The sequence below is a fragment of the Schistocerca cancellata genome, chromosome 5 (genome assembly GCF_023864275.1).
Source record: "Schistocerca cancellata isolate TAMUIC-IGC-003103 chromosome 5, iqSchCanc2.1, whole genome shotgun sequence".
NCBI classification, from domain to species: Eukaryota; Metazoa; Arthropoda; class Insecta; order Orthoptera; family Acrididae; genus Schistocerca; species Schistocerca cancellata.
This window is the reverse complement of record NC_064630.1, coordinates 548,054,490-548,079,863: the sequence shown is the minus strand read 5'-3', so window position 1 is coordinate 548,079,863 and position 25,374 is coordinate 548,054,490. Positions and strand designations below refer to the sequence as shown.

The 25,374-nt window shown below is 43.7% G+C and overlaps 1 protein-coding gene across 1 annotated transcript in view; it reads right to left on the bottom strand.

Moving 5' to 3' along the window:
- Positions 1 to 368: 368 nt before the first annotated feature.
- Positions 369 to 25,374, bottom strand: part of LOC126189010 (LIX1-like protein) — a 326,396-nt gene continuing 301,390 nt past the window's right edge. The window contains exon 4 of the mRNA XM_049930821.1: positions 369 to 10,547. Coding sequence (XP_049786778.1) covers positions 10,134 to 10,547 — 414 coding nt within the window. The 3' untranslated portion in view covers positions 369 to 10,133. The remainder of the gene's footprint in view (positions 10,548 to 25,374) is intronic.

The following is a 25,374-nucleotide window of genomic DNA, read 5'->3' as shown; positions in this document are numbered from 1 at the left end:
CTGACACTCCAAGATATCCATCATTGTTAGATTTGTCTGCTTCTGAGTATTCAGAATTCAGAAATTACATTACAATGGGGTATGCATTTATGCTGTCTTCAGTCTCTCCCTCTATCTGCATGTGTTTCTAAAGTAGCTATATCCACTGTTCACAAGTGATTATTTTGTCCTTCTGATGGGAATAACTGTTTAGAAACTATGTAGACACCACCAAGGAAAAAAATAAAAGTATTCTTACATTTAGTAGGAAACTGAGTTTTTATGTCCAGCAAATTATAAAATATTTTAAATTTTTCTGGCTAGATTTGAAGAAAGATTTCTAAATTCGCTGGGTTTCTTAGAGTGATAACAGGACTGATGAACAGCACTTTCATTTGTTTTATTGACTTTATTTCCTTCAGATTAGTTATACAAAGGTGCTGTCTCTTTTAGCAAGCATATATTACAATGGTGCACGCCCACAGTTTGGGGTCCTATGAATTGAGCTGAGTACAATGATAACTTATCACCTTGTTGTTGCTGTAACCACCACCATCTGCTCTTTATCAATATTACTTGTAGTGACAGTATGTCATTATTATATAAGAGTGCAGTTCCTCTATAATGAAGCTGAAATCATGTTAAGTTTATGGCACTATTTACATCAAAAACACATTTACATATGAAAAACCATTCACATAAAACATTATGCAATAATCAATAACCCTATCACAGATTTGCTGGGACATCAACTTCTTGTTGCAAAACAGACTTCTTGTCTCACTCATGTCCCCTACATAAAGAATTACACACAGTTCAGTCAACATATTCTAGGAGTTAACTCCATTGAAACTAAATACAAGAAGTGGCACACACATATATTAATTATAATAACACTTTTATATTTAATTTAGCAATTAAGATATTAATTTACATGAAATAAATATTTAAAACATAATATATGATTGAATACAGTTACAGGTTTTGAAAAATTATGGTTTAAATTAAAAAGAAGATGTACAGATCTGTAATTGTTGTTTAGAAATATTTCAAAGTTAAAATCGATCAGTGGGAATTTGTTTTTGGACATGAAGTTGAAACTCACAAAAGATTTCATGGAAATCTAATTAAAATACAAGAATCATATGCCTATTTTGAAGATAAATATTAACATCATCTTAATGCTATTTTGATTGAAGCATTGTAAATACGATTACTTATCTGGATTTATAGCTTCAGAAGAACCATGGACCAGTTTTTGTAACATATAGTTAACTTTAAAGATGTGTTGTAACTCTTCAGTTTTTCTGTATCTTTTCGCAGAAATTAGCTTATTGCAGTATATATTATGGTACCAAAAGTCATCAAATGAGAGAATGATTTCTTAAGACAGTATCACTTCACCAAAACCCAAAGGTGTTAGTAAAACACATATCAACAGCAGTCTTCAAACCCTTATCGATCTGAAGAAATTGTCAGTTACAAAAAATATAATTAATAAGACAGTTTCTGCAGATCAGATTTTGAATTGGGTTCACCTATATAATAAACTACTACTAAACAATCATTATCACAATGTAGAAGTTTTTTCACTATATCGTTTCATTACGAATTCAGTTCAAAACTTTTCATAATCTATAGCATCACCAATTAAATACAGAAAACAATTGTAAGCTTATGTTGCAATTAAAATTTTATTCGTTTAAATAATATCAGGGACTCTTTAGCATGATGAACAAATAAACTATGTAAATTACAACTGTAATTGTAAATTAGATTATATCTCTAACAGCCTACTAAGATAAAAATGTTAGTTATTAATTCGGAATAAATAACATTGGTACCTTGCGCAGAAAATTTGCTTTCATTTGTCCTTTTGTTTTTCCCCCAGAAAACAGAGTCAGCTAGATTTGTCAAGCTGAATCTTATACATGTGAATACTTTCATCTGTTCATAAGAGCGGTAAGATAGATCAGTCAGTATTACGATCATCGTAGTAACAGAAATATTCGAGTTTATCCATGTGAAAATCGGGCTGTGAATTGCACAGTGAGGTGGCTAATAGCTTTATTCTCCTAACTAGTATCAATTTGTTTGCTGATTTTTCAGTTTTACCTGACTTCTAAGATACCTGTGCTGGAGTATCTTTCGAGTTGACGGCGTCGTTGGTAAAATGGCTTTCTCTTACCAGATATGAGTGTAGGGAAGTGTGGTGTTAAAAACATTTTTCAGTTCTGTTACGAACAACATTCTCCTGATCGACTTCCAGTTCTCACTTAAGTTAAGCTGCCTGTTTATGGAGTTTAGTCGTAAAGTATCTCCGTTTGGGCTTAAAATGCGAAATTTGTCATTATGTTAATTCGATAGTCAGCTTCAGAAGTTTCCTAAGTTTTAATATGGTATTCATTTTAGAAAGATTGCTCATGGTGAAAATCATAATGCTTGTCGTTGACAATGATGGTTCCTCAGTGGCTGGTGTGTATTATGACCTGAAGTTGTTACTTGATGGTCATAATTAGTAACTTCGTATTTAAATTGGTTGTGATTGTGCTGGAAGATAAATCATGTTCAAAACAAGGATCTGAACTATCACTGGCGTCTACAGTACATTTGAAGTGTCGTTCTTTCCAAAATAATGATGCAGATATAACGTGCAGCTGCACAGTATAAATGTATGCAGCTGTGACGCCACCAAGTCATGAGACTAATTTTAAACTATAGTGACTTAAACAATAATGGACAAACCAACTAAGGGCAAAAAGATGGACTTCCAAAACAAACAAACAAAAAGTTGTATTTTGTAACAGAACGTGAAGTCTGATATTTAACATGTAGATGAAAATCACAAGAGGAAACTAGTGACAAAGACAGAATTTTTGAATAGAATGAAAGGAGCCAACCAACACTATGAGTAACCAAATAAGACATGTAGAAAAAATAAATAAACATTTCATATGTACAGTAATATGACAACAATATCACAGATGAACAGAAGAATGGTACATGTTGTAAGGGAGTAATTAAATGTGGAGCAAGAAAAAAGAAGAGCTTGTGGTGCAACAAAGCTACAAGTCCATGAACTGAGGTGGAAATTAATAAGAAAAGAAAGAGTAACGAGAACGGATAAGGTGAGCAGTAAGATGACAATTCAGTTCGTCTGTATAATTTTAGGAGGACGATAATCTGAGAAAAGATGTGCACCGAATGTCGAAGCCTATGGAGGCTGTAATTGTGAAAGATTCCAGGAGCGTTAGGCCCTGACGGCACACTACCGCTTGACCGCTGTTGCAGCTCCTCGAGTGCACGACTGGGCTATACCCCCACTCTTCCACGTCTTTCTGCCTTTTCCGCCCCCTCCCCTCTTCTCCTCCCACCACCACGTCTCTCCGCGTACTGCTCCTCCTCTTCCTCACTGCCTCCTCAATTTTATTATATTAATTTCACAGGCCCTCATTATTGGACATATTAAGCCACATTCCAACCAGTTCAGGTCAATGGCTGCAGGCTGGTGCTCCGGCTGGCTTGCTCGGCCGCTCTGATCGCCTCGGAGCTATTATGCAAATGCGGCCGTCGCGGGACTTCTCCTCCTCTGCCCGTCTCCACCTCTTTTCCTGCTTCGTCGCTCCCCGTCCTTGCACTGTTGTGCGGATTCAGAAGAATATAGATCGCGCCGGCTGCCACCAACTTCGTGACAGGACACTGGAATTCCTGATGCTCCGCCCTGCATGTGTTCGTTGTCACTGTCTTTTCCATCCCAATTCCCCCTCCTCTCCCTCTCTCCAACACATCCACAGCCCACCTCTCGAACGCCCCAATACTTCGGTCACGACTGTTCAAAATCATCAGTCTTCTTTCCTCCCATCTTTCTACTCTGCCCCTCTCGAAAAATGTTTCCCACCCAGAGGCGCCACATATCTTAAACTATGAAATGCTTAAACTGTAATAGACAGAGGAGAATTCCACACATCGTTTTGTTCAATAATTTTAAGAAAGAGATTCTCACCCGACTTGATCATTAATCTATGCCGCAATTTTCTCGAGTTAATTCGTCAAACAACTCAACGCTTTTGTGCTTCATTATCTGGACTGTTTCCTTCTAACGATGCTAGCATATCACATTGCTGATTCATACTTCCGTTTTAGCGGATCTAAATATCTTCCTTCCTCGCGCACTAAGACGACATAGCAGTTGCTGTTCTGTTAGACTATTATCTCTGAAGATAAATCTGAAGACAGACTTCTTAACGGTGGAAGTAGGATTCCGTAGTTTCCAGTACTTTGAACTAAAGGCAGAACAGTATTGACTGCATTGCCTTTGTTTACCATCTACTTAAATTTTTGACCTTCCAGGATGAACTTGACCAACTGTCTAGTGGCACAGTAGAACACTAGAGTCCCCTTCTACAGTCGGGAACGAACGTAAACTACTAATCCTTGCATTAAAGTGGCACTAACTTTAATAATGCGTTATGCTTGTGAAGCAGATTCAGAGTCTTGTGATAACAACATTTACATACATGAAGTCTTCACGGGTTGTCAGCCGAGTAGCATCGTCGTCTCGTAGCAACGTTTAGATGGAATGCGTCTCCATCATCTTCGCCTGAAGATGATGGAGACGCCTTCCATCGAAACGTTACTACGAGACGTCGATGCTACTCGGCTGACAACCCGTGAAGACTTCATATATAAAATTCGCCGAGAAAGCCTGCACTCGCATATAACTACATTTACATTCAGACAGTATTAAATCCAACAAATTAATATCATCTGTGGAATAATTTCAACGGCGACAGGTCAGTTTCCAAATTAAGTTTCCTCTGAGCTTCCAAAAGTAATGGTGTTGGCCCCTATTTCAGTGTAAGTAGTATGGGAAAATAGTACTCTTCTTGGGACTATTGAACTATGATATCTTCTGAGCTACTTGGTTTTGGCCCCGTCTTTATTTACGGAGTAGCCCAGTCATTCAGGCCACTGACTGTCTCGTACAAAAGACAGAACCTCGGCATAATCTCAAAAATAAAAACGTATTATCTGTTCTAGGTTCTTCACCTGAAACCCTAAGACATCTTTGATATATCAGTTACGTTCCAAAACCCCCTTGTAGTTGAAGACCGATGCGGGAGTTTGCACCGCTCTCTCCTTATTGGCCGAAGATTTCTTAAAGAGATAAATTAACATGATTGTGATGTAGATGTATCGTGTAATTCCGGAAGATGAGAGTATCTCCATCAGGAAGTTTACCTGACTTTGAGAGTGTCGGAATTATTTTGGAGAGTCCATCATCCACTGGGCTGTAATGTTCAACGCTTCCACCCACTACCCACCCCCCACACGTCAGTTTGTACGGGAAAGATCGACGAGCGTTCAGTCACTGTTGCACGACGTAATGAGTCTCGGGGAAGGACCTCGCTGCATCAGGAATGTGGAGCACGTTCTCGCGAGGAAGGCGCGGTTTTGCAGGCTGGCTTGGCAGCATGCAGGCGTAATTAAATGGCGGACAGCAAGGTGGAGGTAATGCAAAGCAAGGCGCGGCCCCGAGAATGTGGGGAGTGTGCGCCCACACCTCGTATCCGCATTTGGCAGCTCAGTCCTCACCGATTTCCCACCGAACACGCCTCGTCCCTCATGCCAAGAGCGTTCCAGAAAATAGCTCATCCTTCCTTTTCCTCCAATAACATCTCACTGTTTTATTGTGTGCAGAAAGACTACTGTATCTGTTACGAAGATCTTGTACTCTTGAGTGGTCGAGTTATTCGTCAGTGATTTCTGTAGCCAGCCATCGCGACAGAATCAAACTGGCATGTAGGGGCAAGAACGTGGAGTTTTACCTTCGGTATTAAAAATTTCGAATGAAACTCAGTCAAGCATCTGACTTTTAGATGTAAGGGAGATTCAGTTTAGCATTGTCTCGATAGAAAACTAAATCTTCTTGAAGTTTATTTCTATTTTCCTTCGCATATAAATATTTGATATTTCTATTTTCTTAGTGAATTCTTGCACAACACGACTTATCTTGGCCTTATTTCCGTGTATACCTGCTCGTCTTTTGTTGTAATCATTTATTCCTCTTTCAGAAACATTCTGCAAACTACAGAAGTTCTATAATCTCGCCTACGACAACTTAAAGAATATACGTCCTCACTCCCTTGCAGTTGAAGACCGATGCCAGATTTCGCCCTCCTTCCTCATTGTTGACTGACGATTTCTTAAAGAGATAGATTTCGATTATTATGAAGTAAATATATCATCTGATGTAAATATATCACCTGACTCTCCAGTCGGAAGTTTATCTGACTTTGAAAGTGACTGAATTATGCCTCATACTGGATAGTCCGTCATCCACAGGCATGAAATGTTCACCGCATCCAGCTGTACGACACGCCATGTTTACGGGAAAGTGCGATGAACATTCAGTCACTTTATGGTGTGATAGAATCCTGACTTGATCTCAAAATCAAATATGTTGATGGTTTAGGCAGCTCCCTCTCGTACCTTTAAGATAACAATGTCATGTTGTGAAATTCCCCTTGCACGTTGTAGGCCGATGGCGAAGATTTTACGATAGTTCTACTCCCTCTTTATACGACTGTAGGTCCCCATGAGTTGCTAGACACGCAATAGACCAGTATATCAGGATTCCCACTCTATCAGGCAAGTAACTAAGTTATTGTATCATATGAAAACAATCACTGGGACAAAACCGTGCATAATACCTATTTCGTAAAATGATACAAGCTTCTCCGACTCATGTAAAACGGAAGCAAGTATGAACACTGACGGAGAACAATACATTGGCATCTCGTGTCGTGACTGTCAAAGAGTAGAAGAACGGCTGATGGTGATACCATTTCCTCGTCGTCGATGTCCACTGAACAAGCGAGCTGAACAGTCTACACTCTACACCACGAACGGCTGAAGTCAAAGTTTCTGCGCAAAGTACAGTATTCGACTCCCCTTTAAGGCATCATATTTCAGGTTAATTTTTAAGCGACCAGAAAGACATCAGAGATATTTCTTTTCCTTAACGAAGCAATCGACAAATTTAATTACAAAAAAGAATCAATCATAAACTGAATGAGATCATTAATAAGTACAAAATAATTCATTAACCTTTTTAGTTTTGTTAAGCGTGTATTGCACCACACGATGATCCTGTGAAGTTAGGCATATCGGTAGATGGCAGGAGGTGCCTTAGTTTCGTCACTGCACTGCCGCCGGACACGAGAGTAGCAGAAGGCTGCGCATTACTTCCAGTCCCCAGCGAATAAATATTAGTTCAGCCTGATCACATCCGTTCGTAAATATCGTGGTTGGTCTCGCAATTCGGTCTGTACTTTCTTCTTCATTTTACAATGTGCACTCTTTCTTCATCCTTATAAGGAGTTTGCAGACCAGGCGAGATACGTAATGAGAAGGGCTTTTAACTGTATTTTCTGATGCGACACCTAAAGAGAACACAGATTTATGTTTGCTGAGGTGCTAGAAGTAACGCGGAATGATACGTTTCGAACGGCAGATATTGCTGCAAATTCCTAGAATAGTAGGAACAACAGTCTGAAAGAACTTAAAATGGAATGGAAGTCTCTTCTTACGCGCTCTAACTCCGAATGGATCATTTCTTTTTATTAATTGTGGAGAACACAATATTATTTTTCACCCTGAACAGGGCGACAAAATAACTGAGCGTTTGTGTACCTGAAATATCGAGCTCTTCAGGTAATTTTTTCGTTTCTGTCATGGCTCCGTACACAAAGCTGTCCAAATTAAGAGTAAAATTCAACTCTCTCCTGTCATCTCGTTACAAATGTTGCATGCAAGTTTTATTATTTAGCCAAGTCTCTGCAAGCAGCAGGATAACACTAAGTACTTGTTTGCTGAATACGAAACTGTGCTACAAAATAGCAGAGTATTGTATAACACGCATTAATGTCAGTTTTTCAGTGGATAGATTATTATCTAATACGGAATAAATCCCTCTTCTAGACCCAGAGGAATCTTCGCTTTCACTGATAAAAGACTGACACGAATACAATTCCGTCAGGAGTACCTGAATGCGATGCGAGTGGTATCAGATTTCAAGAATGGTGGCTCCATCCAACAAACTGTGCCTTTGGATTGACAACACATGTATTCTTAGTGGACTGCGTTTGGATGCTTATGGTCTTCAAGAGGATGGACGCACCTCCATTTCAAGAAAAATACATCCTATATACATTGCTTGTGACGAGGATGCACAGTTCGGTCAAAGAAACTATCTGCCTTGAAGTAAAACAGTGTATTGTGGAACTATCTGAGGTGCAATATTCCCAGAGTATTTATGTTCTTTATTTTTATGCAATCCATCCTTGCAGCTGAGAATGCAATATTCATTTCTGTTAACTTTATTACTGGTTCTTAGTCAAATACAGTAATTATTATACAAGACAACATATTTTACACGCTGTAGATTTTGGGTTGGAACTCCGTTCCTGTTTCATAGTTGGTATTCGTATGTTTTGATATATTATGAAGCAAGATAGCCTATAACAACAAGAGAAAGAAAGTAGTATGTAGATGTCTTACAGTGTACACCAGAAAAATTAAACGATGATTTGAGACATTGACGGGTAGATTTCAATGGTGTGAAATCTCCATGTAGTTCACGTGGTCTCTTAATTTCTATGGTTGCTATAGATTCTTTATTCAACAACACATCAGAAGATATGAATGACATATGCGAAACAGTAACACTAGGAAATCGGCACGTAACTCTAAACCTAGGTTGCGTAAAATAAGCTGTATTCTTGTGTAATAATAGTGTAAACTGTAGAAAGCTATATTTGTGGACATATTTTATTTGTTGTTTATGTGTCAATAAGTTATCTCAACTGTTGAAAAAACGAGCACAGAACCATACTGTTCTCATCACCGGACAGACAGTTTAGTTGCTTGGGCTACACCCAGTGTCTTCTAAACAGCATATGAGTCAAGTTACACGACACTTACGAAACTGAAATTAGAAACGTGAACGTTGACTTCGCCACGTCATAAGAGGCTGCCGTGCAGAGTCCACTGTTTTATTCTGGTTGAAAATAATCGTAGACATGATATATGATGGCACCATAGACACTTTCAGTATAATGAAGAAAGACGAACTTTGTCTGGTTCACTTCTTATGTTTATTCCTTTTCTTCTTCTTTTATTTATTTATTTATTTTGAAACACAATGGTCACCTTTCTGAGGAGCTGTAATGCACATCAGTTAGATACGAATCTTAAAATGGCATGTAACAAAAAGTGAACCAGTAATCCGAATAAACATAAAAAGTGAGACTGACGGTGGTGATTGTCTTTCTTGATTTGGTTCGTTGAGCCCAAGGAGTGTGATGAGGTGGCAATGAAGACTGGTCCGTGGAAGCGTCACATTAGGTATGTTAGGGAGAGAATATGGAGTGCACATCCAAACGAAGAGTGAAGTATGGTCGGCAGAGGGTTTGGAGAGGACATTCAAACAATGAGTTAGGTATGGCAGCCAGACGATATGGACGTCCAGACGAAGGGTTAGGTGTGGTAGCCCAAAGATATAGAGAGGACATCCAAATAATAAGTGAAGTATGTTAGAGGATAAGGACTGGACGTACAAACAATGAGCTATGTATGGTAGGCAGAGGATATGGAGGGGACATACAAACAACGAAGTATGGGTAGCCAGAGGATATGGAGAGGATATCCAAACTATGAGTTACATATGACTGCTGGAGTGTATGGAGCGGCTCGCTGGAATGTATGGAGAGGCATGTAGACAATGACTTTGGTACGGTAGCCAGAGGATACAAGCATCCAAACATGATTCAGGTATGGTGTCCAGAGCTTACGGAGAGGATATACAAACAATGAGATATGGTAGCTAGAGAACATGAAGAGGACATCCAGTGAGTTAGGTATGGTAGCCAGAGGAGAAGGATAGGTCATCCAAACAACCGTAGCCAGAAGATATGAAGATGAGATCCAAAAAAACTAAAGAATGGAGCCACTGCATAAGTAATGAAGAGCACTCGATTGTTTCGGAAGAAGGTACGATTGTTACTGTGCGGATCGAAGCTGTCGAGGGCGGGAGCTGCGCAGACGACGCGGCGGGCAGTGCAGGGCGGGGTGGGGTGGGGGCGGCGGTCGGCCTAGCTGTGCAGCGAGCCGGCGCCGGCCTGCGAGTGCGCCAGCATCAGGATGTCCTTCTTCTCCTTGGGGAAGCGCAGCTCGCGGCCGGCGAGGCGCGCCGCGTCCAGCTCGCGCTCGGCCTGCCGCAGCTCGCGGCTCAGCGCGCCCGCGTTCTCCTGCTCGCGCGCGATCCAGTCCAGCGCCATCTGCGAACGCATGTCGTCGTCCAGCGCGCGGTTCGAGTAGTGCGCCACCACCTCCTGCCGCGAGCACTGCCGCTCGCGCATCGCCTTCAGCGAGCCGTTCCAGTGCAGCAGCTGGAACACTGTCATCAGCTCCTGGAACTCCAGCATTGTGCGCCCCTTGTTCGTCTCCAGCATGAACCGGAAGGCGCCGATGCCAGTGTTGGGGTTGTCCGCCTCCTCTGGGTCACCCTGCACAAAAAATGAGAGACATTTGCTACTAAGTGTACAGAAAAAGAAGCCGTTCGAGGTGATACTATTTAAATTAAAAAGAAGGGGGCATTATATTAGGCATTTTATGAATCCAACATTGTTGAAGCTTTCGTAACCACACGTTGCCGTATAGCCTGGTGGTATGTCTCTCGGGATCTGTGTCGGTTGGTTGATTGATATGGCGGGAGGGGACCAAACAGCGAGATCAACGGTCCCATCGGATTAGGGAAGGATTGGGAAGGAAGTCGGTCCTACTACAAAAGAACCAGCCCGGCATTTGCCTGAAGCGATTTAGGGAAATCCCGGAAAACCTAAATTAAGATATCCGGACGCGGGTTTGAACCGTCGTCCTTCCGAATGCGAGTCCAGTGTGCTAAGCACTGCGCGACCTCGCGTAGTATGATCTTCGTCCGACGAGGGGTGTTCAGTAACCTCAAATGGTTCAAATGGCTCTGAGCGAGCCTTGGAACTTTTTTCCCTCTGCTCTTTAAATTGCTACCCTCATTCGCGTTTCGTCCACTGTCTATCACCTGATGGACCGTGTTAATGCGTAGTCTTACCCAGACGCACGGATAACATCACAGCCCAGCATCCTGTGATTCACTTACTGGACAATTAACATGTTGACGGAGGCGACAGTAGAACTTTTGGTCTGGTCACCACGTTGGGCGGGCGTGGAGGGGCCCCATCTCTTTAGAAACTATGGGACTTAACATCTGAGGTCATCAGTCCCCTAGACTACTTAAACCTAAGTAACCTAAGGACATCACAAAGAATCCATGCCCGAGGCAGGATTCGAACCTGCGACCGTAGTGGTCGCGTGGTTCCAGACTGAAGCGCCTAGAACCGCTCGGCCACAGCAGCCGGCGTTCAATAAGTAACGCAGCACATTTTTTTCTGAAAGTAAGTTTTTTTTTTTATTCAGGAGCTCAATACATCATGTTATTCTTTACCCTTTTGACTACAAAAGCCTATTTTACAACGTAATTCCCATTGAATGTGGGGGCCTTAGGCCTGTATGCCCGCATGGTACCACTCTACTGGTCGACGTCGTAGTCAACATCTTGCTGTGTCAATAACCTCCTCATCACCCACGTACTGCCTCCCACGGAGTGCGTAATTCATTGGACCAAACTGCCGGCCGGGGTGGCCGAGCGGTTTTAGGCGCTACAGGCTGGAACCGCGCGACCGCTACGGTCGCAGGTTCGAATCCTGCCTCGGGTATGGATGTGTGTGACGTCCTTAGGTTAGTTAGGTTTAAGTAATTCTAAGTTCTAGGGGACTGATGATCTCAGCAGTTATGTCCCATAGTGCTCAAAGCCTTTTGAAGCATTTGGACCGAACAGATGGAAATCGGACGGTGCGAGATCCGGGCTGTAGGGTGGATGAAGAAGTACAGTCCAATGAAGTTTTGTGAGCTCCTCTCGGGTGTACAGACTTATGTGAGGCCTTGCGTTGTCATGCAGAAGGAGAATCTCGTTTGCGTTACTGTACCGACGAACACGCCGAGGTCGTTTCTTCAGTTTCCTGGGGGTAACACATTAAACTTCAGAGTTTGTCGTTGCACCATAACAGACGGCAACAATAGAATAACCGTTTCACAGTTCCAGAAGAACATCACCCTGACTTTATCGGCTAAGGGTATGGTTTTGAAGGAGAGGTCGTGAGGTGCCACCCCATGGATTGCCGTTTTGTTTTCGGTTCGAAGTGAGAAGCCACGTTTCATCGCCTGTGATGATGTTTGAGAAAAAATTGTTACGATGGTCCTTCGTTGCTCTTTATGGTTTCCTGCTAGACGGTGAGGAAGCCAGAGGTCACAAGCCTTTGAGTGACACAACTGTTGCACGAGTGTGTCAGGACTACCAACAGATATCTTGTTGAGCAGCGAGGTGTTTGAATGTGATCTGTCGATCAACTCTAGTGAGAGTGTCCACACGTTCCAACCAACATTGCAGGAGAGATAGCTGTGTGCGGCTAGCCGGCATGCGGGAGATGGGATAGGTGTGCGCGACCTTGTTGCGATGATGACAGTCTCCTTGCCCAATGACTCACCGAGCTTTTGTTCACGTCTCCGCTGATATTCTGCAAGTATCTGTGAATATCTGCGCTGCTCTGGTTTTGCGCCAAAAGAAACTCAATGACAGCTCTTTGCCTGGAACGCACCTGCGTTATAAATACCACTTTGAAGGCTATGTATAGCATCGCCACCGGTCATAGCTCCACGAAGTGGCTGAACCGGGAAACTCAATTGGCCGCAAACAAAGTGTCGAATTATTTTTTGAACGCCTCTCGTAATTTTTCAAGCGTATCGCCAACACGAAAGGCTAGCATTGTCAAAGTTCCATCCCCCACTGAGCCGCCAGCTGTGAAGTGTGAACCTTCGACAATGTTAGCCACTCATGTTGGTGAAACGCCTGAAAAATCATTAAATAAACGTCAGCCAAGAATCCCGAATCGCAGTCTAACAGCCAATACGTCATTTATTGTGTAGCAGATGTGTCTAATAATTACCTCTTAGAAGCAGGTCAAAAAATCTGTTACGGAATTTCAGAAGAGAAAGCGAAACGGTACACTGAAGAAGCACTACAAAGTAAATTTAGTCAAGTGAAACTTTTCACACATCCCTGTCCAGAATAAAGAAAATCACCACGACCTTCAAGACTAGAAGTTCATGAGACGTTAATACACTATGTGATCAAAACTATCCGGACACCTAGCTGAAAACGACCTACAAGTTCGTGGAGCCCTCCATCGGTTATGCTGGAATTCAACATAGTGTTGGCCCACCATTAGCCTTAATGACAGTTTCAATACTCTCAGGCATACGTTCAGTCAGGTGCTGGAAGGTTTCTTGGGGAATGGCAGCCCATTCTTCACGGATTGCTGCACCGAGGAGAGGTATTGATGTCGGTCGGTGAGACCTGGCACGAAGTCGGTGTTCCAAAACATCCCAAAGGTGTTCTGTAGGATTCAAGGCAAGACTCTGTGCTGGGCAGTCCATTACAGGGACGTTATTGTCGTGTAACCACTCCGCCACAGGCCGTGCATTATGAACAGATGCACGATCGTGTTGAAAGATGCAATCGCCATCCCCGAACTGCTCTTCAATAAAGGGAAGCAAGAAGACCCTTAAAACATCAGTGTAGGCCTGTGCTGTGATAGTGCCACGCAAAACAACAAGGGGTGCAAGCCCCCTCCATGAAAAACACGACCGCACCATAACACCACCACGTCCGAATTTTACTGTTGGCACTACACACGCTGGCAGATGACGTTCACCGGGTATTAGCCATACCCACACCCTGCCATCGGATCGACACATTGTGTACCGTGATTTGTCACTCCACACAATATTTTTCCACTGTTCAGTCGTCCAATGTTTACGCTCCTTACACCAGGCGAGGCGTCGTTTGGCATTTATCGGCGTGATGGGAGGCTTATGAGTAGTCACTCTACCATGAAATCCAAGTTTTCTCTTCTCCCGCCTGATTGTCATAGTACTTTCAGTGGATCCTGATGAAGTTTGGAATTCCTGTGTGATGGTCTGGATAGATGTCTGCCTGTTACACATTACGACCGTCTTCAACTGTCGGCGGTCTCTGTCAGTCAATAGACGAGGTCGATCTGTAGGCTTTTTTGATGTACGTCTCCCTTCACGTTTCCACTTCACTATCGCATCGGAAACAGTGGACCTTGAAATGTTTAGGAGTGTGGAAATCTTCCGTACAGACGTATGACGTAAGTGACACCCAATCACCTGACCACATTCAAAGTCCATGAGTTCCGCGGAGTGCCCCATTCTGCTCTCTCACGATGTCTAATGATTACTGAGGTCGCTGATATGGAGTCCCTGACAGTAGATGGCAGCACAATGCACCTAATATGAAAAACGAATGTTTTGCAGGTGTCCGGATACTTTTTGATCACATAGTGTATCTCCAATAAGACACTAAATAGCTGCGGCCCTGCAATTAGTAATACTTTAAGTTACATTTGCTACAAATAGTTAATTCTGGGTATGTAACCAGTCACATAAAAATAAGCTCTTGTTATTTTCCTTATGCATTTATTTCACGTGGCAAGATTGCAGCCTTCAGGCTCTGGTTTCAAACACGCAGAGGACGTCTGAACAATGGGACAGATATGGTTGCCAGAGTCTTGGATAGGACAAACAAACAATGAATTTGGTATGTTAGCCAGACGATACAGACATCTAATCAGATGTCCTTAGTAAGTTAAAGTTCAGATTTTAGTACATATTAATAATAATAATAATAATAATAATAATAATCTTTGTTTGAAATACTGGAAGAGTTTGGTGCGGATGATAAACAAGAAATATAACTTCCTGGCAGATTAAAACTATATGCACACAGTTTTAATCTGGCATGAAGTTTCATACCAGCGAACACTTCGCTGCAGAGCGAAAATTTCATTCAGGAAGAAATATAATTTGGCAAACACTTATAAACACAAAATCTAATGATAAACTTTCAGGAGAGCTTTAGAGATGCGAACAGATGCTAGACAAGTTGATGGCATATCCGCTATTAAATTCAGTTGTTTGCTGGGAAATATGATCCGAAAAGCCGGCCGGAGTGGCCGTGCGGTTCTGGGCGCTACAGTCTGGAGCCGAGCGACCGCTACGGTCGCAGGTTCGAATCCTGCCTCGGGCATGGATGTGCGTGATGTCCTTAGGTTAGTTAGGTTTAATTAGTTCTAAGTTCTAGGCGACTGATGACCTCAACAGTTAAGTCGCATAGTGCTCAGAGCCATTTGAACCATTTGATCCGAAAATATGGAGTAAATGACTAAATGCAAAGTGGCTGCAAAAACAAGAATTTTGTAATTCAGTGTTCAGGATTTGCAGATGAACTTGCAATGCTATCCGAAGATATAGCAACGGCAACAAGAAAAATCTTCATTTTGAAAAGAACAGCAGGAAAAAAACAAATATTCAAATGTCATACGCAGAAACAGTACACAGGGTTATATTTTTCTTGAAGCGAATTCTGTTTGTTACTATCACTAGTTTCGACAGACTGACGCTGTCATCATCGCATCTTGTAACATTATTAGTTGTACACGCTTGTTACAATGTCACACACATATAGTATAAGGGTGTTTCTGGACCTTAGCGACAAACTTTCAAGAACGACAGGTCACACAAAGAGGATCCTTTTTTGATAAGGAATATATAGATTGATGAGCCATTCATCATAACCACCTGCTTAATAACTTATCTGTTCGCCTTTGGAACGAAATATATCACTGATTCTGCGTATCAGAGATCCGACAGTTTGTTGGTAAGTTTGTGGAGGTACGAGGCATTAGATGTCTACGCACAGGTCAACTAATCTGCGTTCGCGGTGTTGGCGCCCGGTAGCGACCCAGATGGGTTCCATAGGATTTACATAGGCGAAATTGATCGCCGAGACATCAACGCTGAGTGCTCCTCGAACCAAAAATGTTCAAATGTGTGTGAAATCTTATGGGACTTAACTGCTAAGGTCATCAGTCCCTAAGCTTACACACTACTTAACCTAAATTATCCTAAGGACAAACACACACACACTCATGCCCGAGGGAGGACTCGAACCTCCGCCGGGAACAGCCGCAAAGTCCACGACTGTAGCGCCTTAGACCGCTCGGCTAGCTCCTCGAACCACTGTAGCATGGTTCTAGCTCAGAGACACGGACAATTATACTGCTGAAAGATCACTCCGCCGTTGGGAAAGACATTAAATATGAAGGGATGCAGGTGGTTCAAAATGGTTCAAATGGCTCTGAGCACTATGGGACTTAACTTCTGAGGTCATCAGTCCCTAGAACTTAGAACTAGTTAAAGCCAACTAACCTAAGGACATCACACACATCCATGCCCGAGGCAGGATTCGGACCAGCGACCGTAGCAGTCCCGCGGTTCCGGACTGCAGCGCCTAGAACCGCAAGGCCACCGCGGCCAGCTGATGCAGGTGGTTCGCAGCTGTTAGTGTCTCTTCGATTACTGCCACAGGTCCCATGCCAGCCTCTCCCATAGCATAATACTGCTCCGATTAGCCTGCGTCAGTGACGCGCTGCACGTTTCGAGCTGCCCTTTACCTCGATGACGGCGTTTGTAGAAACGACTATCGACCCTGCAAAAATGTGATTCACCCGAAGAGACGACACATTTTTATTGATCGACGGTCGAATCCCGATGGTCCCATGCCAATCGTAACTGACGATATTATTGGATCAACGTGTGAACACACACAGGTGGATTGCTGCGGAGCTGCATCTTCAACAATGTACCACGAACGGTGTGCTTCGAAACCCTTGTGCATGCACCAGCATTGTGTTCTTCGGCAGAGATCGCCGTCTATTCTTTACAGAACAGACAAGCCTCCCGATCCCACGTTTCGTGAAGTGTCGTGGAAGTCCAACCTTTTAGCGCCTAGTGATAGTTTCACTGTCCTTGTACCTCTTTTCGTAGATGCTCACGACCGTAGCACGTGAACATTCGACCATCTTCGCCGTTTTCGAGATAATCATTCACACATTCTGCTTAATAATAATCTTCCCTTAGTCTAAAGTCGCTTATCTCGATGGATTTCCCCATTTGCAACCCAATCTTCGCTTGGGTGATCCCCCGTCCATGTCTGCTCCGCTTACATACTATTGCTGTCGCGACACGTACCCACAACTCCACCAGGCGGCATTAGACGTCGCGGTGGGCAGTTGAAATGTTGGAATTTGTGTGAAATCTTATGGGACTTGACTGCTAAGGTCATCAGCCCGTAAGCTTACACACTACTTAACCTAAATTATCCTACGGACAAACACATACACCCATGCCCGAGGGAGGACTCAAACCTCCGCCAGGACCAGCCGCACAGTCCATGACTGCAGCGCCCTCAGACCGCTCGGCTAATCCCGCGCGGCTGCGGTGGGCAGTGGTCATAATGTCTTGGCTTTTCAGTGTACCTTAAACGCATTCTTAAGAGTATAATGACGAATAACCGCAATTGGACAAAAATTACAGTTTGTTATGATTAGGCATGTTCTGACAGTAAATTGCGTGAATGGTCCAAAAAATCCATTGTGTACCTTAAATTATGCATGCTGCACACCTTCATATCAATACCCGTCCAACTCTGGAGAGCACTCAGGATTATTTAGGATTTGGCGATTTGCCTCTGTGATTCGGGCTATCAGCTCAGCTGTAGTGACAATTGCAGTAATGTTTAACCATACTCTTGGCATGTCCCCAAAGAAAGAAAGTACCAAATCAGGCGGACGCTCTGGTCACGCAAGAGGTCCTCCTCGCCCTACACAATGTTCCCAAAATCTACAGTTATCTGTGCTCGCGCATCGAAAATTAAGTGTGCTAGGGCTCCATCAAGCTGAAACCAGACGCCTCTGCGCACAGCAAAGGGTAGATTGTTCAGCAGCTCCGGAAATGTGGTCTGGCGGAACTGTAAATAGGTTGCTGCTGTTAACGTAGGTGGCAGTGTTACAGGTCCTAGAAAATGATTGGCCACAATTCCCACCCAAATGTTTACGGAGAAACTTCGGTGGTGCGAGGTAACAGCAACCTCATGCAGGTTATCTCTTCTCTTCTCAATGCACTACTCAGATGGAGTCACAGTTCCTCAAAGAACTGTGACTGGCGTCCGAGCAACAGGGACTTACATACATTTACAATAGAAAATAGTGCATTGAGAATGGCTAGCTACTAGCCGAAATCTGGATTTGCGTGACAAAATCTAAAAAGGACGACTGATTGCTGCACTCTATAATTTATAAGTCACATAACAGTCGCTCAGTGCACCCACTTTCCGGATGGAAGGTAACCTGACTTCCCATACAGTTGGTTGGGATATTCCAAGTTCTCGACTGGCTCTGTTGGTAGACTTACTGGGACTGCGCACAATACTTTCTTGAATCCGTCGGACATCATCCTCTGACACATGCGGTGGGCCTGTGCTTTTTCCTTAGCCCACACTCCAAATTACTTAAACCAACGCTTTTGCGAGTTGGTGGTTGAAATGCCCGCTGCACAGCAATTTTCGACTCTTTTCGCGAACTCAAGAACGCAGAAAACCTTGTGCTCCACAGTCACCCTCTCACTGACAACTGACAGTGAAACGGAATGACGGCCCTGTTGCTGCGCGAATTCTACAGGCAGCTTCTGAAACCGTCACCGCCCGCCCACCATAAACTTTGAAACTTTCTCTTTCATTGGTATAAAGCTTGTTCATTTTGAATTTGTACTTGAATACACACGAATTTTTGAAAATGTGTCCATCATTTGGAATAACCCTATATATTGTCTGATCAAAAGTATCCACATAACCAATGTAATGCAGAATTGACCATCAGATGTCATGCGAGGCCAACCCACCGCTATAAAAAAGAGACGGACAGTATTGCGCTTACAGAAGAGAGCCAGTAACAGCGAATGGGTCGGTTAGGAGAGCTCATTGACTCCGAACGTGGGCTAGTCACTGGATGTCACCTGACTGACAGATCCACCAGGAACGCTTCAACCCTTCTAAAGCTGCCCAAGTCGACTATTGGTGACGTTGTTTTGAAGTAGAAATGGGAAGCAGCAACCATAGCTACACCAAGACCAGGAAGACTCGGAAAAGGCTCAAATGGCTCTGAGCAGTATGGGACTTAACATCTGTGGTCATCAGTCCCCTAGAACTTAGAACTACTTAAACCTAACTAACCTAAGGACATCACACACATCCAGCCCGAGGCAGGATTCGAACCTGCGACCGTAGCAGTTGCGCGGTTCCAGACTGAAGCACCTAGAACCGCTCGGCCACCGCGGCCGGCCTCGGAAAAGGACCGTCGAGCATTTGGGAGGGTGGTTATAAGAAATCACATGAAATCGGCAGAGTTCCAAAGTATCCTCGGAGTCTTTCGCGACGGCATACATGAATAAAACTTCCTCGGTTTTTAAATTCGCGTCATTTCGAATAAAACCCTCGAGCTTTCGATGACCACCTCCGCCATAGTCGTCAGGAGTTCACTGACTGCCGGGGCTGCTACTGTTTCTCGCTTACATAGGTATGATGACATCAGAAGCCAATCAGATAGACCCAATGTGGCGCGCGCGTAAGTCGACCCGTGCAGCCAGCGGAGCTATTGCCCGTGGCAGCACCGATGAAGTCAGGTGGCGCCAGGGATAGGCTCCACGTTTATAATTTCCGCTCACGCGTCGCGCATCTGTCTTTGCTTGCTTTCGATGGCCAACGCCCGCCCCCATACCCTGCTGAGTGTGTACCCCTGGTCTCTATTGAAATTGTTGTTTATACGAATCTCGGCAGCTTCCTTTATAACGCAGTCCCAATATGTAGATGCATGAGCCACCACTTTTGTATTTTCGAACTGTATTTTATGTCCGCTTTCTTGGCAACGCTCCGCTATGGTCGACTTGTCAAGCTCCCTTTGTTTTATATGGCGCTTGTGCTCAGTACAACGCTCCGCAATCGTGCGAATTGTTTGTCCGATATACATGCTGCCACATTCACAGGGTACACCATATACGCCGGAAGCGCAAAGAGCAATGTCGTCTTTAACAGGGCGCAACATATCTCGTATCTTGGGGGCGGGCCGGAACACTGGTCTTAGACCATGTTTTTGCAGCAGACATGCTAACTTGCTGTTAGTTGCTCCACAACATGGCAGGAATGCAGTCAGTTTGGCCTCTTCTACTGACTCACCAGGTGTCTTTCGTCGGCGGCCTTGGAAACCGTTTGCGATGTGTCTTTTGCTGTATCCATTTTCTCCGAAAACACGTTTTTAAGTTCTGCAATTCAGACTGTAGGTGGTCGTCGTCAGAGATAATCTTGGCTCTATGAACCAACGTGTTCAGGATCGCTTTCTTGTGTACAGGGTGGTCGGAACTACTGGCGTTCAAGTACGGTTCAAATGGCTCTGAGCACTATGGGACTCAACATCTTAGGTCATAAGTCCCCTAGAACTTACAACTACTTAAACCTAACTAACCTAAGGACATCACACACACCCATGCCCGAGGCAGGATTCGAACCTGCGACCGTAGCAGTCCCGCGGTTCCGGACTGCAGCGCCAGAACCGCTAGACCACCGCGGCCGGCTTTCAAGTACGGATCAGTGTGTGTTGGTTTCCTGTAACTGGATGACCAAGCTGGCCTCCTGCCTTCCGCTCAACCAGAAACATCCAAGAATGGTAGCTTGCCGTGCTTCTTCATCTCGACAGTAAATTTAATGTTGGGATGGACACCATTCGTGTGATCGACGGACTGCTGTAGTGTATCTTCACCATGAGGCCACATGAGGAAGGTGTCATCAAAGTATCGTAGAAAGCAAGACGGCCGTAATGTCGCAGTTTGCAGAGCCTGCTCCTCAAAGTGCTCCATGAAGAAATTTGCGACTTCTGGAGACAGTGGTGATCCCATAGCTGTGTCGTCCGTCATCTCATAATATTCATCGCAGTACAAGAAGTACGTTGTTGTTACGACGTGACGGAACATCTTAATGATTCCAGATGGAAAATGTTGGGCCAAAAGTTCCAATCTTGTATTGGCACCCTAATGAAAAGTGACACAACGTCCAGGCTAACCATTAGATCCAAAGTGCTACCAGCAGTCCAGTCAGGACAACGGCTGTGCATAGGGAGTTAGATGGGGTACAATGGCCGAGCATCTCCTTACAAGTTAAACTTCTCTATAGTCAGTGCTAAGCAATGCTCGATCACATTATACCCTGTAGTAAACTGATAGAAGGGTTTGGGTTTGGCGAATGCCTGGAGAACGTTACCTGCCATCATTTATAGAGGCAACAGTGACGTACAGGGGAGATGGTGTTACGAGAGTGTTTCACGTGTTTTGGTCTGGTTCCTTGCGCTTAAGAAAGATATGAACACATTTTGCAGCATTTTGAATTGAGTACAGTAGAGGATCAGCTTGGAAACAATGCTTATTTGAATCACCATGACAATACTCCGCACTGTAAAGGAGCGTCTGTATGAAATGTATTGACCCACCCTTATCCCCGGCATGAAACCAATTTAACACCTTCGGGATGAGTTAGAGCTTAGACTTCTGACCAGATCCCAGCGTCCAACAACACTACCTTCTCTTATTTCGGCTCTTGAGAAAGAGTGAGCTGTCATTTCCCCACGGACATTCAGACACCTCGCTGAAAGTGTCCTCACCGGAATTGAAGCTGTCATAAAGCCAAAGGGTGTTACTGTCCACCAATAAGTGTCCGGTTATTCTCGGCCATAATGGCTATGTTTGTGAACCGTGACTGTGTGGGATAATTATTTATTTATTTTTAATTTCTACTACCAATCACTTTTTTATTTTATGTTTCATCTAACATAATACAACGCAATTCGAACATGTTCTGTTCATCTTCATACGTTTATACATACTTACATACGTACAGAGAAATGTACTTAAAAAGAAACACTCTTAAACTAGATTAATCTAGAACCCTTTGTCCACTGTTTGTTACTGTAGCGGCTGGTGTGGCATTTGGGGGGGGGGGGGGAGGGGGGCAGTGGATGGCTAGAAATGGAAATCAGTGATGTCTTCTGCTGGTTTTCTTCCTTGTGGTTGACTATGTATGATATCACAGCCTGTATAGGATTGCAGTAACCGACGTAAATTATCTGCCCCCCCCCTCCCCCCCCCCCCCCCAAATGCCACACCAGCCGCTACAGTAACAAACAGTGGACAAAGAGTTCTAGATTAATCTAGTTTAAAACTGTTTATTTTTAAGTAACATTTCTCTGTATGTATGTATGTATGTATAAACACCTGAAGATGAACAGAACATGTTCGAAACGCGTTGTATTATGTTGGATTAAACATAAAATAAAAAAGTGACTGGTAGCAGAAATTAGAAAGAAATAAATAATTGTCCGGTTGCTTTTGATCAGATTTTTTAACTATCATAAAATATAATGATCTTTTCGTTTCGTTTGATTTAGTTTGCATATTTTCGCGAGCTCTACGAACCTAGTGTTTAACCGCACATGATCCAGAACGTAATCTTCCAGTAACACCTCCATCTGATGATGAGCTTGCAATGGTTCGAGAACCACTTAAGATCGTAACAAACTCAAAAAGTGACTGGTTTCAAATTGTACCTACACAGACCGCCATTTTAAATCACAGCTGAAGTTCTTCATCCACATTGGTTATAACGAGTCAGCTACTCTAGCTTTTCCGGAGTCACTGTCACATATCACCACCTTTTTTCATTCTCTTTGACCTGCTAGACTCACCAGAATCCGCTGCCACATCTCCATTCCGCCACTATTCTCTGTCGACGACAACAGACCACATTCTCTGCCCCTCAGTGTGGGAGCGAGCACAGAGCGAGCAACTGATTCTCTGCAAAGGTCAGGCGGTTTTACGAGACACCAGCGCGTGTCTCGTGACGACGTCTTTATTCCAGCGAGTGCTCCACGCCGCGCTGCGCATGAATTATACCGGTTGGGGCTGAGAGGCTTCACGATGGCCATGTTTCCACTGCGACTGTCTTGTTCCGTAACAAAAATTAATGCTGATGGTCTGCGAACATGGATTTACTATTCGCTTTTCTCAACATTTTGTACACAACGTCAAAACTTGCAGCCAACCATTACTGCGTGAAAAGTGAGGCAGGAGTGTTGTTGTTTTACGAGCTTTCTTCTTATTGCGTGTTCGTGAATAAATACTACCTGAAGATGCTTAGCCACAGCCTGGAACGCAGTGCTTGCAGCCGAAGCATGACCTGCAGCAGGAACACATATCTTTGGAGTGCAGGAGACACAGTAAAACAGCGAAAAGCGAAGCCTACGCGAGTACAACATTTATAGCGGCCTGTTACGGGCGTGTGCATGACAGTGGGAAATTGTGCTCACGCACGCTTTAATTGCCATAGCTGTGCGCTGCCTAGACAGAAGCATGCACTGTGGAGGATTTGCGCCGGCGCAAAGGCGAGAGCATTGTCCGTAACTTTCAACAAGTACATCATCCTCTGGTTGTTTCTTTCACATGGTGGTTCCCTATTTGCCTAGCGTTTTATTGATGTGACAAATTTCAACCGCAACATTCACGCCGTTAGTTTTCTTTTAGCTGTACCTGTCAAACGCCACCGAGCGACGTGGAGCAGAGCTAAGACACTGGGGTCGCACTCGGGAGGACAGTGGTTCAAATCCCCATCTGGCCATCCAGATTTAGGTTGCCTTGATAGTTACTTCAAAAGGACACGATCGACTCCTTCCCAAATCCAAGATTGTGTTCCGTTCTAATGACCCCTCGACGTCGTCGAAATGTTGATCTTAAGCTTCCTAACTTTTTTCCAGTGCCTGAATAAACAAATAGTAAACTTTTGGGTGAATTTCGCTGTACGTAGGCCTTCTTCTCGGTGGAAAACAAAAATCTTTGGTGAATATTCTGTATGTCTATGCACGATGATTCAACTGCTCCTGCTGATGTTTTATGTAACCGGCAATGTTATATTTGGCCTGCAAAAACCACGGGCGAGATTTTCGCATTCTGCCGCTCGCTACGTGCAAACTATTAATACTACAGAAAGAATGAACAAGACCTTTTTGTACTGGGAATAGTTTTCGCTGGAGACCACAGTTTTCGAGGTATTCAAGAAAAACGTACAACAATGAGCATCAACCTACCTCCACCCCGACACCCATCCTTCACCAGTCGGGATTTTTAGTATGTTGTTCGTTCCACTGTACAAAAAATATACAACTACACCAACCGCTACCGATACTCAACCTTTTTTGGGATCTATTATCTGAGCTATTACACCACCAGCACAGACGGCTGTTACGTTAACATTATTAATTTAAAAGTGCTCGTGAGGATAATTAATTATGTTGACAATTCGATCCAAACTTAACCCTAACAAGCACAGTAGTATTGTAGTCAGAAGGCCTGACAAATACAATGAGGTAATCGTTTATTTCATGCTGTTAATTTCACAGTTTTTATGGGTTTATTTCAAATGGCTCTGAGCACTATGGGACTTAACATCTATGGTCATCAGTCCCCTAGAACTTAGAACTACTTAAACCTAACTAACCTAAGGACATCACACAACACCCAGTCATCACGAGGCAGAGAAAATCCCTGACCCCGCCGGGAATCGAACCCGGCAACCCGGGCGTGGGGAGCGAGAACGCTACCGCACTACCACGAGCTGCGGACTTTTATGGGTTTGATTAAATCGATCGCGTTATAAAGCCAGTCAATGAAGACCAAAAATGTCGATTGGGGGAAGTAACTCGTGCAGTCGCAAATTTTTGTACTGTCGTGGGAGAGAGTGCCATGAATAACATACTAGAAATATTGACCAGTGGATGCAGAGTGTGAGATTGGCGGTGAGTTTGCAGATCACTTTTGTACGTTTTTCTTGAATAATTCGAAAATTACGATCTCTAGCAAAAACGAATCCCAGTACAAAATTTACCTACATTTTTTTTCTGCAGGAATAACAGCTTGCGCGTAGCGAGCGAGAAAATATGAAAATCTCGCGCGAGGTCTCTGAAGGTCAGATATAACGTTGCGGGTGGCATAGGACGACATCGATTGGGGCAGCGATTCATCCTGCACACAGAGTGAGGCAGCTAAGACAGGCCACCCTAGATATATGCAGAATGAATAATTATAACGAAGTGTGGTTTTCGCCACGTTACAGCGGTCAATATGACGAATATCCTGACGTTCGCATCGTTTACTAACCATGTGCAAGTCCCCCTTCAAAAATGTTCAGATTTGTGTGAAATCTTATGGGACGTAACTGCTAAGGTCATC